The sequence below is a fragment of the Alligator mississippiensis genome, chromosome 4 (assembly GCF_030867095.1).
Source record: "Alligator mississippiensis isolate rAllMis1 chromosome 4, rAllMis1, whole genome shotgun sequence".
In the NCBI taxonomy this organism is placed as follows: domain Eukaryota; kingdom Metazoa; phylum Chordata; order Crocodylia; family Alligatoridae; genus Alligator; species Alligator mississippiensis.
This window is the reverse complement of record NC_081827.1, coordinates 191,322,340-191,339,453: the sequence shown is the minus strand read 5'-3', so window position 1 is coordinate 191,339,453 and position 17,114 is coordinate 191,322,340. Positions and strand designations below refer to the sequence as shown.

The 17,114-nt window shown below is 40.6% G+C and overlaps 1 protein-coding gene across 1 annotated transcript in view; it reads right to left on the bottom strand.

Annotated features, from left to right (window-relative positions):
* Positions 1–1,573: 1,573 nt before the first annotated feature.
* Positions 1,574–17,114, bottom strand: part of SATB2 (SATB homeobox 2) — a gene marked incomplete at its 5' end in the record, with an annotated part of 125,420 nt that continues 109,879 nt past the window's right edge. The window contains one exon of the mRNA XM_059727222.1: positions 1,574–2,723. Coding sequence (XP_059583205.1) covers positions 2,241–2,723 — 483 coding nt within the window. The remainder of the gene's footprint in view (positions 2,724–17,114) is intronic.

Sequence of the window (17,114 nt, the reverse complement as noted above, 5' to 3'; positions counted from 1 at the left end):
GAAGACAGGTTTGAAAGAGTAGCTCTGAGGAGAACATAAAGCAGCAACCACTGAACTTCTGATTAAAGCTGCAGCGTACTACAGAAATAAAGGATGAAGAGCAAGAGGGGCTTAAGCAAACCACCATCATTTTGCAAAGGTACATGGAATTAATGCAAATACTCTCATGTTTCAAACATTTTCTATGATTCTATGATTATTTGAAAAAGTCCCTTTAAAAACTTCAGAGGTTACTGAGCAGCTAAAATTAGCTAGTATTGCAACACGTCTTCTCCCTGTATTGTATGTTCTGAGTAAATATCTACACATAGATGTGTGTGTGTGTGTGTGTGTGGTTTGTTTTAACTGCTATCTTTTATACCTTTCAAATATATAAACAGTATTAACATTTATATTACAATGCCTGGTGCAGTAAACAGAAAATAACTTTCAAAGTGATGTTGTATGAGGTCTTTGTCAAGGATACATAAAAGCACAACATGTAGAAAAGAAACCCTGCAGATGTGGTTTTGACTGCAGTTTCTGAAAGGAGTCTGAAAATAAGTCTAGCTGCAATAGTAATGGAGGTGAGGTCTCCTCTTGAAAATCATTATATGGAAGCATAGGCGCCGACTCTTATTTTTGTCGGGCAGGGAATGGGAGAGGGCAGGGGAGGGGGCTAAGGTGATGGATATATGGAAATTTTTATGCATTTCAGGTGACAGCCCTCCTCCTGAGAGGGGGCCAGGGCCCTTGGGCCCCCATGTACTTGGCACCTCTGCATGGAAGTGAAAGAAGTTATGCTACTTGGTGTCAGTCCCAACAGGATACCTAAAAACAGTAGGAAACTATAGTAGATTGCAGCTTTCTTGTAAGTTCCATTGAAGAGTCAGTCAGCATTTGTTCTGCTTTATGTAGTGTAATTGCTATGCTATAGGTCACTGGAAAACTTTTTCAATTTATGACAGCTAAGGTATTACAGAGAAACTGCCTCTCATTCTTATCACCCGAAAATGCCAGGCTGCAGGAAGATTGGAAAACATGTTTGTACTGGGGCTGCCATGCACTGGACATGGGCTGCAGCATGCAAGACTTTACTTTATGTAAATAACATAATGTGCACGAAGCAAAGGAAGCCCAAGTTTAAAAGAAATAGAGAGAGGCTGATAAAAGGGGAAGCCAGCAATGGGAGCTCCCATTAGTCAACCAGCAAATTACCCAGAGAGATTTTTTTGTCCATGTGTTTGACGTTTCAGTGTCCTAATATATGATGTTGAATTTCTCTTCTACTTTCATAAAAACAAAAAAGCAACACATCAAAACAGTAAGCTTATAAATTTTCAGATCTGAAACAGAGAACAGTTAAATAAAACCCACAGTAAAATCTGGTTCATAGTATGAATTCCATACATCAAATCTCAAAATGATATTTTTCAAGACCTTGTCAATGTACAAGTCTTCTGTGCACAGAATTTCAGGTTCGCTTGCTTTGAATTCCATGAAAATTGATCTGTTCACTACAGAAAGGACAGTTTGAATAATGGAACATGCTGTATCATTAAGTGTGTATTGTGTTTAAAGTATTTTAACTTACTTCTTTTTTTTTTTTTTTTTTTTAAGGTGCCCTGATTTTTTTCCAGGTTCTCTTTTTTTTATTCTTTTTTTGGCAGTGTTGATTCATGTCTTTAAATACATACCTCAAAAATTACCCATCAAGTTGCCAGATAGGAAGCCATATAATAAAAAAAACCCAGGGATAACATAGAAAATAAATAGGAATTCAAAAATAGTCACCACACCCTGAGAGCAGGCGGCAGTTTATCAAAAAGCCAAAGCAACTCATTGTGAAGTGGTTTTAATACATAAACTAGTCTCATCTTTAAAGAACTCATTTCACAGTCTGTACTCAGATTGTAAAGTTCTGTCCCATGCAATTTTAATATCTATCTATCTATCTATCTATCTAGATAGATAGATACACACACACACACAAATGCACAGAGTTGCAAATATTCCTTCATTGATTTTATAGGTCTTTTTCTTCCTGTTAACTTGCTTGATGTCCCTTTCGTAAGTGCAAGAGTAATGAAGGCATAATCCTATGATTACAATGATTATTACAGTCAAATGTAGAAGTTTAACACTTGAGTGTCTGTGTCAAGACAACGTCTGATTGGGCAATGATGAATTCATTCAGTTTGCACATGGACTGTGTGCAAAAGAAACAAAAAAAGAAAAAACCTAAAAAACAAACAAAATCCTCAAATTAATGTATTGCTTTCTGCGTTACCATCTCCCATTATCTCAGAAGGAGTTGCCTTGCTTTTGTCAGGATTCTCCTCTTCAGGTTCCACTTTGTACATTTCCTCAGAGCCTTCTTCACAGTCATTTTCTTCTGATTCAGTCAGCAGCTCTTCATCCTTGTACTCTGCCACATCCACGACTGTACCCAAGTGCTCTTTTAGCTTCCCATGGTGCTTTACATGGTAACGTTGGTTCTGGAAGAATTTGATAATGGTGTGTTTGGGCAGATCCAGCTGAGCAGAAAGGGTATGAATGGCCTCTTGATCAGGATACAGGCCTACATCATGGATGAAGCTCTGAAGGATGCCTAGAGCTTCTAAGGATATCTTGGTGCGGGATCTTGGCTTTTTGGCACAGCTGTCCTCACCAGGTGGAGGTGGGGCCTCTTCTCTCGGAGGGGAGTTCTCCTTGGCAGGCTGGGATTGTTGTCTATGTAGGACCTATTTAATTGAACATACAAACACATTAAATGTATTTTTGGCACAATTAAGAAATATGGTAACCCTCTAGGAAAATGGATGCTTCTAAGCTCAATCTTCCATGGCTTTAGATAAGACTGTATTTTGCCAGTCAATGGAGGTTAAAAAGGGCAAAATACAAAAGCTGAAGTAAAATGGCCAGAGACAGAAGTTGTCTTGAGGGAAACTGCAGTCCAGCAGGTACAGTACTGAACTGGGATTCAGGAAATACTGCAACGTCTTCAACAAATCACTCCACTTCTTTATGCCTCTGCTTTCCCTCCAACTCTGTCTCATCATCTATTTGGACTGTAAATTCTTTGGTATACCAATTGCCCTGTGCTGCATCTTTCCAGTGCTTAACTTGGTGGAGAGGGGAAGGGAGGGCCTCATCTCAGATCTGATATCTTACTTGATCTTAGCTGCTCCTGTATTACAAATGATGGTTTAGATTAAGATGTATCAGAATAGCTTTAAGATAAATGTGAGCTTTTTGGAATAATGAGATTTTGGGCAGACACAGGATATTCCTTTTTTGAACAGTGAAAACTTTCAAATTTATGAGACAGGTAACAGTCAGTTACTCAAGAAACAGTTTTTGAATAAAGGAGCAGTGATATTGCAATGAAAACGGTGAGGGAGACGCTTATAGAAAAAAAGTGAAGATAAAAAAGTTCCCATGTAAAAGTTGCCTTTTGGATAGATACCATTGTACTACATCTGTATTAATGTTGCTAGCTCAGTAGTTTGGAGTTCAAATAATTATTTCCCTGCATTCTGAGGAAGCCTCTAGGCCAATACCTCTTTCCACCCCATAAAAGAGGTTACATCTGTAAGAGCTTCTTTTTGGATGCAAGTTTAAGGAAAGCATAACTCCCATATATTCCTAATAGCTATTTACATTTGCCCAGGAATGGTCCTTCTCAGCTCTCACATCTTTAAAAAAAAGATTAAACAAAACAAAATCCTGCCACTGAATTGTTAGAAACAGATTTAAAGAAAGCATGTGTAGCTCTCATATAAGTCTATAAAGGAGATATTACTGGCAAAAATCCCCTACAGAATTGAAGGTTGTATTTGCCTAGAGGTTTTTGAAGAATGTAGGGAAATAATTATTAGGCCTCAAAGCTGCAGAGCTAACAAAAATCAATATGGACCAGATATTTAGCAAATAAAAGAAAATCTGGTCCTTCACCTGAAATAGTCACTCTTTTTTGCTTCAAGTCTTCTGACATCAGGAACAGCAACTCTACATTAAAAATGGGGTTAAAAGAAAGTGTGACAGAAATCTGTTCAAGGCTTGGATTGAATTTTATATAAAATTAATATTTCTCATTATAAAGCCAACATACGCTACATATGCATGTGGGAGCATGTGTACATGCACACACATCTTGTTAATTCAACCTGATGCTGCAAGAGCAAGATCTACTGTAGACTGCCAAAACATGTACAAAGATGCATACATATTTTAAAGCTCCTGCATTCATAGAACCATAGACAATTAGGCTTGGAAGGGACCTCAGGAGGCTATCTAGTCCAACCCCCTGCTCAAAGCAGGACTATCCCCAAGTATATCACATCTCACCCAAGGCTTTGTTTAGCTGGGTCTTAAAAAAAACTTCCAAGGATGGAGTATCCACAACCTCTTGGTAACCTGTTCTGGTGCTTTACTACCCTCCTAGTGAGAAAGTTCTTCCTTATATCCACTGTATTTCATGGTGTATAAGTTGAGTTTTGAAGACAAATTTTTAACTCTTAAAATTCAACCTTGACTTATATACCATCCCCCACCTTGGTGCACAAGGCGCTGGAAGCCCAGGCAGGCTTGTGGGAGAGGCAGCATGCTGGTGGACTCCTGGTAAGTTAGATCAGGCCCCTGGGGCTTGGGCAGCACATGGCCCACTGGCAGCCTGCCTGGCCAGCCCCAGTGAGGGCTGCTGCCACAGAGGGAGGGACCACCCTCTCCCCCTCAGCTCAGGGGCTGCCCAGCCTGTTGGCAGCTCACCCCCCAGCCGTGAAGCAAACAAGGAGGCTTTGTCAAAAGCAGGATCAGGCCCCTCACCACTTATGCCTGCAGCCAGTGCCTGCAGCTGGCAGGATACTTGGTGCTGCCTGGGAATGGGCTGGCATGCCTCAGGGGCAACACAGGGTGTTGGGCAGAGGCAGGGAGGGAGGCCAGCCCTGCCTGACGTCCCTAGCTTCCCTCTCCTGCCCCTGCCCGACACCCCACGCTGCCCCCAAGGGCACACCTGCCACTTCCCAGGCGGCGCCAGGTGTCCTGCTGGCTGCAAGCACCTGCTGAAGGTAGAAGCAGTGACGGGCCCAATCCGGCTTTCAGTGGAACCTCTCTGCCTGCCCCACGGCCAGAGAGCAAGTTGCCGTGGGGCCAGGGACCCCGAGCTGCAGGGGAGCCCGGTCCTTCCCTCTGTGGCAGCAGCACCCCCCCAGTGCCAGCTGGGTGGGCTGCGTGCTGCCTGAGCTCCCAGGGGCCCAGTCCAATTTCCTGGGAGCCCACCAGCACACTGCCTCTCCCATGAGCCTGCCCAGGCTTCCAGTGCCTCACACACCAAGGCTGGGTCGACATATACACTGGACATACAAAAATTCTAACTTTTCTGTAAAAAAAAAAAAAAAAAAAAGGCATGAACTTATACAAGGTGTCAACATATACACCATGAAGTACAGTAACTTAAACTTCCCTTGCTGCAGCTTGAGACCATTGCTCCTTGTTCTGTTATCTGCCTCTGAGAAGTCTAGTTCATTAGCATGCCCTTTATTATGAATGTACTTGGTCAAATGTCATCATGTTTTACACACTTATTAATAAATGTACTGTAATCTGTTTTGTAAAAGTCATTCAGTCTTCATAACATGAAAGCCCACAACAACAGCTATTGAACTTTTGCCAAGGAGTTGAGACTAGCAGAAATTCAGTGAACATAGCACACATGACATGACGATTCTAGAGTAGATTATGTTACCTTTACTCAAGTTGTTTATCACCTCATGCCATGAGTAGTCTCACAAAAATCAAGAGGGCAACTAAGAACTGAGGTATTGCCTCAGTGTGAGAATGAGTTTGTGTGGTCCTCCATGGCAAGCTGGTATAAGCAGAAAAGTAAGAAATACAGTACTTCAACATATTAATTACATTAGGCATAAAAACACCAAGGCAGCTACATGGGGCATCTGCCCTCCAGAGTTTAAAGGCAGATGTCAACAGTGCTGACATGCAGGTTGGTACAATTCTGACATGACCCATTTGCAGGGAGGATTGTTGTAATAAATAAATTTCAATTTCAGGGGAAAGTTTCACTTCTGTACATACATGTACACAGAGCATCAGCGAAATTGTGCCAGTTACAGAGGGAAAGAAGAAAATAAAAATGAAAATGGTGAATTTTCTGTTGTGCACATCTCCTGCAGTAAGGAATCATAGTGCTCCAGCTAACTGAATAATTAGATTACTCTTTAGGAATGTATTTGACCACAATTTTAAGAGATTTTCATAAATTTTATAAATAAAAGGTAAAATTCTTGACCAGTGTAAATCAGTGCTGATCCACCAAAACCAGTGGAGTAGGGCTGATTTACATCAGGTGAAAAACTGAACCAGTGTATTTTATAACACAGGTATTCCTCCATCGTGTGGCACAAAACTGGAGACAGTCCTATATGTTGTTCTGTGCATTACAATGCCAGTTAACAAGCAGTGTTTAACACCATGCGCAAACTGACTATGTGAATTTACAGATATCTGCATATGAGAAGCCCTAAGAAGCACTGTCCATCAGAAATGTTGAACTCAAGCACCAGCTATGGCAGATACGAAAGCATCCGGAGAGGGTGTGAATTACTCAGTTTATTCTTCTTGGAGCTGGAAATATGGGGGTTTTTTCAGTCAACAAATAGCATGAGAAATTGATCCAGACTGAAAAATGTTACGAGACTTCCAATCAAATATAGTGATGGGAAAAATCCAAACAATACAGGATCAGCAGCAGTAAAATGTTTAATTTGGAGGAGATGAAGAGATGCCTACAGCATCTACAAAGCAATCAACCAAAGATAGGGCTAGAAAAAAATTACTTAACCCATTCTGAGCTGAAATGACCTTGCTATGCTTCCCAGAAGAGAAAACTGTTAACTATGGTTTATTAATACAATATATCAGAAATAGGTTGCGTTTTATTTGAGTTACTACCTTCTTAAATAAAGGTCTCCTCCTCCTTTTAGTTACACCAATCTAAATCTAAAATTTATTTTTAGATTTATAATTTCACCAAATTCAGTGGAATTACTCTGGATTGGCACTAGGGTTAACACAGATTTTTAGAATATTACATACAAATATAGGGTATAGACAAATTTACATTTTAGCTGCTTAAAAAGGGGAGGATGAGCTGCTGCTTGGGAGCACGAATCAGCTGTTATGATCTGTTATCTCTGCATGATCCTGCAGATACGTTAGCTAAATTCCTGTAAATCTGACCCCAAATGAAGCAAGATTACTTTGTAGCAGTACCGGCCTCTTCTATAACTACAGGGTCATGCAGACATAACTGCATTGTTAACAGCTTGCCTGGGTACCCTTTGGTACCGATACAATTGCTACATCTGTCTAGACCCACAGATATACAGATACAGATTATGAATAGTTTTTCATCTTCATTCTAATTCTAGCAGTTATTAACTTTTCTTGAATTACTAAAACGTTGTACAGGGTTTCTATGGCTAGAAGCAAATGTAATTATCGTGGCACCAGTTGTGCCGCAGCATGTCCCATGACAAGGACTGGCATGTCCACACGCCACTTTTCAAAGCAAGTTTAAAGAGCAGAGTCCCTGTGTGGTAACTGACAATCAGCTGATTGTTGGCCCTGGCTGGGACAGCCCTGGGTCCAGCTGGAGATCAGCTGGTTTTCAAAACCCCACACCCAGCAGCTCTGGCCAGGCTGCCAAGGCATGGGGGCATCAGAGACTGTCTGCAGGGGACTTTAAACCATGTGGATAGCCTTTGATCCCCTACACCCTAGCAGGGTGGCCAGAACTGCCAGACATGGAGTTTAAAATCCCCAGCAGGGGAAGCCCTGCACCTCCAGCTCTCCCCTCCTTCCACCAGGGGCACCGGTTTGTTGGCCCAGCCCTGGTGAGCTAGGACTTTTAAAAATTGTGCATGAAGCTGGGCTCCACACAGGGTTTTCTGATATCCCTAGCACACAGGGATCCTGTGATCATAGAGCATATCCCCAATCCCTGGGTCTCTGTGTACCAGGGATGTCTAAAATAACACATGTGCAAGCCAGCTAGGCCACACACGTGGTTTTTAAAAGTCCCAGTACACTGGGGTCAGAGCTGACAATCAGCTGATTGTCACGTGCTCTGGGACCTTTAGAAACCATGTATGCAGTCCAGCTTTTTAAACATCCCTGGTACACAGGGACCCCAGGATTGGGGACAGGCCCTCTGATCCCGAGGTCCCCGTGTGTCAGGAATGTAGAATGCACTACTACTTGTCAGCGGTGCATTCCATTAACCATACAGACATCCACCAAGATAAGGCCAAACAAACTGCTAACAGGTATTGCTGTGCAAATATCTGTGGGCATTTGTGGTGTGATAAACAGCAAGGGAATCTATATGCTTACATTTTGTCCTTCCATAAAGCTTTCTGTGTTGTCACAAAGGCAGAGGCTATTCACAGCCAAAGGGAAACAGACCTGTGGTTAAGGCCTTTTAAGTGAGAAGCAATTTTTGTTTTGTAACCACTCTTTTTTAAGCCAGGTTCAGGAAGTATCTTGGTGTGTTTATGCTGCTTGATTTTGTTTACTGTTTTGAATCAGAAGGATGATAGATTTTTTGTTTCTTTATAGTTCCAGTTCCAGAATTTATGGTCCTTATTATACTTCTGACCTGCAAGTAAAAATTCCCAATTATATCAACAAGTGTTCTGACTGCTACATTACTTTGTATTTTTAGTGAATACTATTCTGGCACATTTAACCAAATACATTCTGTATTTATTGATTTTCTTTATGATTAAGATAGGGGGCATATGCATTTCTGTACACATGTGCAAGAATCAAGTTAAAATCTGTGATCTATCACAGAATAGCATTTGTATAGTGGGCTTTGGAGGTGGGGCAGAGGCTGGGGACAGGGAAAAGACTGATACTCAACTGATATGTTGTTTTCCCAAAATACATCCTACTGTTTATTTGGTGGCTAAAGTCACATGATTACAATATGCTTTCCTTCTCTAGACACCATTCACTTTCTCTATGTCCTTCCTAGCCTCTGAAGCATATCTACATCTCCTATTTCCCCAGATAACTTGGCTGCCTCCCTGCTCATTAAAAGATTCACTTCAAATTTGGCCCCTTCATTTCTAAAGCTCTCCATAGTTTGAAGTGGCTTTTTTTTTGTCTTTCTCTCCTTCTGTTCTTTAAATACGAATGTGTCTTGGTCTTTTCATACAACTTCACTCACTCTTTGTGGAAGAGACTCATTTCCAGCACCTTCTGGCATCTGGACCTGCACTCCTCTTTTCCTTTTCCCCTGATTCTCCACCTACTTTCAAATCTGATTTGAAGACATACATTTAATTAATTCCCATGGAAGTCATTTTTCTGTCCCACTGGTAGATTTAGCTTCCAAACTGTAAAAGAACCACTATGCTCTAAACCATTTTAAAACAGAGGTGGCAGGAAAGATACTGTTCTTTGAAGTTTTACTCTAATACAGTCTAGCCACACACACACACACACACACACACACAGTTTTTTTATATGCATTAGCCTCCACTGACAGAAAATGTACAAAACACTAAATGATAGAAGTTGACTTAAAAAAGATAAAGTGACTAGTCTTAAATCGCACCGTATTTAAATACGATTTGAAGGCCACAATGAAAACCAGCTGGAAGCCATGTGTAAAATCTAATGGTACATGCCTGAAGGGGAGGAAGTAAGATATTGAATGATTAAGTTTAGGAAAGTATATAATGTAGTGTATCATTACGGGAGTGATCTGGATTACTTGTAATAAGCTAAGGTTTTGTGGTCTTTCTAAAATCCAAAGCAAAGAATTATTGGGGAGCAGAGGTCATTGCTTAGTCTTACAGGTAGCTGCTCCATCATCTCCTTAAGGTGATTCTACATGAGAAAAGGCTTCAGGTAAACAAAGACAGAATTAACTCTCACAGAAAAGGGAAAGGAACAAGATCAACCACTGTGAACTCCACTGAACTACATCTCTATATCTGCATTGTATTTAATTTTGGCTAGACCCTACATCCCACTGAAGTTCGCTTCCAATTCCACCACTTCCTGTCTAGGATGAGAGACGACAAAATGGCTGGTCATGAAGGGAGCTATAATCCCTTAGACCCAAGCAAGACATTAAAAAAAAAAAAAAGGGGGTACTGCATGTCATCCTGTTAGCTATAGGCTGTTTTGTGAAAAAACAGGTTTTGCTGCTTATATAAAACTGTTCCTGCAGATCAGAAACAGGAAACCACATTTCTATATAATTTGTATCATCAAAACTCCAAATTCTTTGTTTAACAATGTGGTTTAATAGTTTCCTTTTTTAGCGAAGAAAATTAGTCAGTGAGATGAATCTTTCTGACACACTTCCCTGCATTCTTAGCTGAGATTATTAGGTGTTCCCCCCGCATCCTCATATCCATCATTTTCAATGCTCCACAAGATGACCTTCCTAGAAGACAAGACAGTTAATTTTCTACGTATACTCTTCTCTTCCTTTCCTACTCTCTCTGCAGTGATTATATTCCCAGAAGGGAGGCAGAGCAGTTGTAGAATCTCAGGATGGCTTGTGCAGGTCAGTATCAGTTCCCATAAAGTTACTATATCACAAAGTTAGAAGCTGAAAGATTCCCTGGATTTAGATTTCTCTTCTACCAGAGAAAAGAATACCCATATTAGTATGAGCTCTAATTTTTTTAAGCTATGAAATAAAATCCCTCCATCCATTCATACTTGCATTACTATCCTACAGAAACAAGAAATTCTTTTTTCATTAAGTAGTATAGCAATTATATAGTTTTAGTTTGTTCAAGAACCATGACACACTGGTGTCAGAGAGATGAGAGAGATTTCCAAGTGTTTCTAGGTGGTAGGCACACACTGAGACCAGTTATAGATGATATTCAGTTCAGACATTTGGGCTCAGTCTTGCTCATTAAGTCAACAGGATTTTTCAATAACTTTGCCAAAAGTGGGATCAGGCCTTTTGTGGGCAGCTCAATTACCACTTAACTCATTAAGTGCCTACTTTGGAAAAGTTGCCTTACTAGACCTTGGTCCAAGACTACTATTGCAGTTAATGAAAAGACTACCACTGAGTTCAGTTCATCTAGATCAGTGGGGCCAACCTTGTTGGCAGGAGTGCCACAAATTAACCCTGAACCATCCCCAACTTCCATGCTGATCCCCTGCCTGATCTGCTAATCTGCTCTCTGCCCAGTGCTCCCTACCTGATCTGCTGCTCTGCTTTCTACTCCCTGTCCTATCTGCTACGGTACTGCCTGTGTCCTTTCCAGTCTGCTACATGCCACACAGAGACCACTTATGACACGCATGCCACAGGTAGGCCACCCTGGTTTAGGTAAGGCCCATAAAGGTCTGCAACCCATAATTTGCCATCAAAGAGCAGCCTTGCTGCTCCATCAATGGTCATATATTTTTGGATTGACCTTAGAATGCCAGAATTACTATAATGAATCAGTCAAAGGCCAGGCTTAGGAGAATGCACTATCTTCCAACATTAAGGTAATCTTGTCGAGACTGTATACACACACAATTTTAGATATTATCTTTAGATACTGCAATATACAAGAATAGAGGTGAACAAGCTATGCAGTAAACAACACTGCATGCTAACAAAGATTTCCAATCTGAGAGTCATACCAGTAGGAGTATTAATTTAAAAGAATCACTATACCAAGACACTTTACAGGCTTCTAGGAATGCCTGCACAAGAAACTGGAACAGAAGTTATATTTGCACCTGTGCTCATCTTTTGTTTTGAAGCAGAAGCTGTTAAGACTCATCATGCCTTGCAAAACATATTTGTTCAGATAAATAATGCAGCACTAATTACAACCCAAAATGAAGTATTTTATTTGGGTTCGTTCTTGTGGCTGTGATTTTACACCATGACTTCATAAAGATGTGTTAAAATTTGTGGTTTAATTTCATTGTTTTTCTTGGATTATACAGCATCCTAAGGTCAAAATTCAGGAAAAATCCAAACTGTTATTAAAAAAGAAAAAGTATCTATGAAGTGATGACAAATTGCAGACTACAGGTGTTAGATTACATTTTGACTCCAGGCAGGTTTAATATACTATAGTTTCCTTTTACAATTGCTCCTAGCAGGTACTGTTATCAGTAGGGGATTTAAAAAAAATATGGTACTCAATAAAAGAAGACCGTGTCAAAATAAATCAATATGAGCGTGCAAAATGGTAGGAAGTCTGACATGGATATATATGTTCACTTTCATCTAGCTTTAGTCTGAGATTCCTTTAATTTTGTAACCACAATGCTAGTAGCTTTTTCTAGAGTATTGGTTTTGGGTTTTTTGTTTTTTTTTCAAATGCAGTTTAATAATTGCTTGCAAAAAATAAACACCAGTATTGTGTTTCGCCTACAATCTGCAATACATGATGTACTTTGTTTTATCATGGACCAAATAAATCTTTACGGGTTAGTTGGTTAGAATAACCTTTAACCCAATAGCACTAATTCTTCTTTGCAGATGCAAAGAAACAGCAGCTGATTGAAAAATAAATAAATAAAACCACTCAGCCCTTCTCTGTCACTTTTCATCTGAACAACATACAGGCTTGTGAGGGGAGTGGGGAAAATTGGAGAAATGAAAAGGTGGAAAAAGCAGGAAAATAAAAGGTTTGCAAGAAAACTGAATTCAAATACAAACATATTTTCTATTTCTAGAGAGGACTGTGGACTGGTACAGTGCAATTCATTTCAATATCTTTCCAGCACACATTCCATATGCTTCCCTTTGCTTTATGGCAATCAAGTCGCTTAAGGGCAGGAAATAAATGGTGATCAGAAAACATGGCAAGCCACTGAACACCAAGCTTCTGAAACAGGGACCTAATCCTGCACGCATTCTCTGTGCACACAACATAATGGAATGGTGCCCTCAAGTTTTCACTAGAGCAGCATCAACATTTTATGTTCTTGTATGGTTAATGGAGACAAAAGAGTGAATTGTTTGACTCTCCCTAAAAACATGTGACTTGGAAAATATCCAGTAGTGTGCTGCCATCACATCAGAAGCAGGAAATGTAAAGTGTTAGCAAAATCTAATTAATCTTGACTTTAAAAAAATTTTAAATAAATAAGTGTCCTCTCCCCTCCTAGCACACACTGCTCCCATTAACATTAATAGTGGTTCAGTATGCATCAAAGAGCAAATATACCACAACCATTTTTAAAAGCTATCATCACAGGAGATAAAATATAAATTACAGCCTTATGACAATGTGTTGCTAAGAGGCTACATGTGTGACGTGGCTCACAGTGACAATTGGGGATGACCAGATAACATTTGGACAGGTCTAAAGTACTCAAGTTACTATAAAATACATCTTGGCATGAGAATTTTTTTTAACTAAAAAACAATGAACAATTACTTTCTGCACAGTTGTTTGAAGAATGTTTACAAATCAATTTTTGTAAAAGAGAATTTTCTGCCATTACTTTACCACAATCATGATCTTATTCCTCAGTAATGCATGGCTTATTTCCCCTTCCTAATCTATGTTAATAGACAGCATGTGCCTACACAAAAGTCACTATTTTGCGTGGATCATGTCTAAAAAAAATTGTGACCCTAAAAATGGAAAGCAATGAACTTGTATCTAGTGGAGATAACTGCGCATCTTGAACAGTAACTAAACTCTTCACACAAAAGCACAGTTGACTTTCATTGCTGTGCAGTACACAGGAACTTGCTGACTGTATTGTATAGCATAAACCTCCTGCTGACGATCATTACTGAATTAGCTCTGAATTCCCACCTTTTTCTGGTTTAAGCCAGTATACTTCACAGTTAGTTTGTGACAGTGAATTCACTCTTCTAGCTGAAGCCTAAGAATTTCACAAACAAATATTGTGTTCTTGACAGACAGATGAGAAGGGGTGGGGTGGGACAACAATGACATCACTCCTTTCTTCTCTCCATATCAACTGTTCCAGGGCTGTCTAATGCCATGATATCAAAACAGCACAAAGTAAGACTTAGGTTCCTTCTGAGTCTTAATAATTCAAGGCTAGGGTACTGAACTGTCTCTTGACCCCAAGGCTAAGGACAGCAGTTACACATAAAATGGTTTAAGTGACCACAAACTGGTTTAAACCTGTAATGGAACAGAAATTCTCTACTTATATACCACTTTCAAAATGGCCAAAACTGGTTTAATATAAACCTGGTTGAATGCAGTATCAGACTTAGCTGACTTAGGTCAAACCAGTTTAAGGAACTTCTGTCCCAGACCCCTTCCTGGTTTAAGTTAACTCACAGTCCCCCAGCATCCTAGGATGCTTTGCAGCCCTGGGCTGGGCTGTGCTGTCTGCTCCAGCAGAACACAGTTGGCCCTGCCCCTCTGCTCCCTAGCTGGAGCACTATCGCTGCTCCAGCTGACTGAAAAGGGGGTGGGGGTGGGAAACCCCGCTCAGGACTGCAGCTGGGGTCTGCCTGGCAGCGGTGCAGGGTGTTGCCAGACCCTGACCAGCACACTGAGGCAGAGGGGAGGGAGGGGGTTTAGAGCCCCTTCCCTTCACTCTCCTACCAGCACGATTCCAGCCAGGGTCTGCCTGGCAAGGGTGCAGCAGCCCCTGCCAGGCTCTACAACATCCCACCCCCCTTCACCTGGGGTCCCATGCCAGTGGGCGAGGGGAGGGAGGTAAAGGAGGAGCAGTGGGGGAAAGCCCCTGCCAGGCAAACTCCCACTGGGATCCCATGTTGGTGGGAGAGGGGAGGCAGGGAGGTTTAAACCCTCCTCCCTCCCCTTTTTTGCCTCAGCATGCAGGCTAAGGGCCAGGGTCTGGTCATGTCCCCTGCCCCCATCACTCAAGTGGCAAGCAGGGAAAAGTCTTGAGACACTTTGGCTGAGGACTGTGCAGGCCCGGGTAGGGGTTTAACCCCCTCCCCAATCATATTCAGCAGCCTGCCAGGGCCTGGTCACACGCCCTTCCCTCAGCTGAAGCAAGGAGTAGGGGAAAACCTGGAGGGCTTCTCTCTCAGCTTCCTTCCAGCTTTCCAGCCACTGCTAAAAGGAAGGGGGGGCTTGTCTAGTACTCCCCTCTCAAACACACACTTCTAGTCTGAGCCACTGAAGGCATGTGGCTACATTTCCAGAATTAAAAGTGAATGTCTGTATGTCTATTCACTTGCTTCTCAGTTTAGACTAACCTGCAAAGATTGAATGGATTCAGACTCAGGCTTTTTGAATGTCTGTACTTAGCCCAAGACACAGTCAGTAGAGGATGTGAGCAAACAAGATGGACCTCTAAACCTCTTGGGGCATTTATACACATGCATTTGTCTGCTCTAATGTACCAGAAACCCAGCGCATCAAAGCAAACTCAATTAATCAATTCTGCTCTGCACGCAAGCTAATGCGCCCGGCACTGCATTGCATACATTTGTATAAATGACAAAATGTTCATCAGCGCTGAGAAAATGGTGGCAGTTTGCTTTTGAACTAAAACCCCTTCGATACTTCAACTAAAGCACCTTTTAAAAGTGCCTGGCACTGCAGTGCAACCATATATACAAATGAGTTTGTTTGTTTTGTTTTCCATATTTTGGTATCTTCTGCTTTAAAAAAAAAAAAAAGCTTCTGTTCTCTGCATGTTGTTCTTCACTCACCAGATCATAAAAGAATTTGCTCTTAGCCTGACTAAGCTCTTTCTTGCCAACCTCCAGCCTAGAACAAAGTTTAAGGTCAAGTTATAAACCCCATAACTATGGTGGCACAAGTGGCGCCACTATAATCATGTCATTTTCCAGCTGCTTAGATTAAGAAGAGGGTTTTGAATTATTTAAGGGAGGATATGTTTGGATTAGACATTTTATTCTGGGGGGTAATTATTTGTCCCATCAAACTGTTTGCGGCCTTGCACATGGCTATTTGGGCTTCCAAGAATATCTAACTGTTCTGTTAATTTTTACAATAGGGGCACTCAGAAGTCAGAAGAACCTGACTGTTATGGTTAGTGAAAATAGCAGATTTGTGCTGATAAAACACTACTCAGCATGTTTTTTGCTTTCTGGACCTAACCACCAATGCACTTAATAACAGGACTTGAGCAAACTATACTGTGTGAATCAAACACATAAAAGTATAAATATTCCTTTTTTAGAAAGCAAGTCTCAAACAGTGCATTATAATTAACTGGCATGGTAAAAAGCAAAATATCCAGAATTACCACACACACACACAACTGGCATAATATACTTTATTATACCCTTAGCTTAAAATTGGGTAAATAAAGTCAAATGATCAAAGTACAGTCTTCTACTGTCCCTTGCCTCATAGTCTATGAAGGCTTTTGGGAACTGTATTAGGGATCTTTCATCTTTAAGGTTTTCATTTTGAAAAGGTATGGATAGCAGTCTTGAAAACACTGGAAAAAGTATCTAGTATTTTCTAAATGTTAATCTAATTTTGCTTGTCTAGTTACTTTGGCCATTTTCCCACTAGCTTCATAGAGAAACCTACTAGACTAGTAGTACTAGTACCCAGAACTAGTTTTATTTTTGGAAATGACAGCTTTTGTAAACTGAAAGCTATAAAGAAGTCTTCCTATGATGCTTACACTTTTGTAATACATGTAGTATACGAGCTTTCTAGTCAAAAGACTAGAAGAAATGCAGTTGAAAAAAAGTGTACTTTATTCTTTCGTATCGAAAAAAATAAAACTATTCAATGTAGATTGGGATGGCTGATGCAAAAGACAGGGCTAGAGACTGGGAGACAGCATAACTAGTTATTAAAGCAAGGGACTAGGGTCATGACCTCCCAGTTTCATTCCTAATTCTGCCACTGACTCATCTGAAAATTCAGTCAAAATTATCTTACCCAAGTCAGAGGGAAGCAGCAAGATTTGATGCACAGTTTGCAGTTTGCTGAGGTCTTTGGGCGAGGAACTTTGATTTGCACTTGAAATGCAAGAAAACAGCAATTTCATATTCTGTGCCAGAGCTACATTTTCTTCAGCCAATTTTTTTTTTTTTTACATAATATAGATTCACTGATATATTTAGTGAATTCACATCATTTTTCCCAAATTATATGGATCAAAAAGAAGCA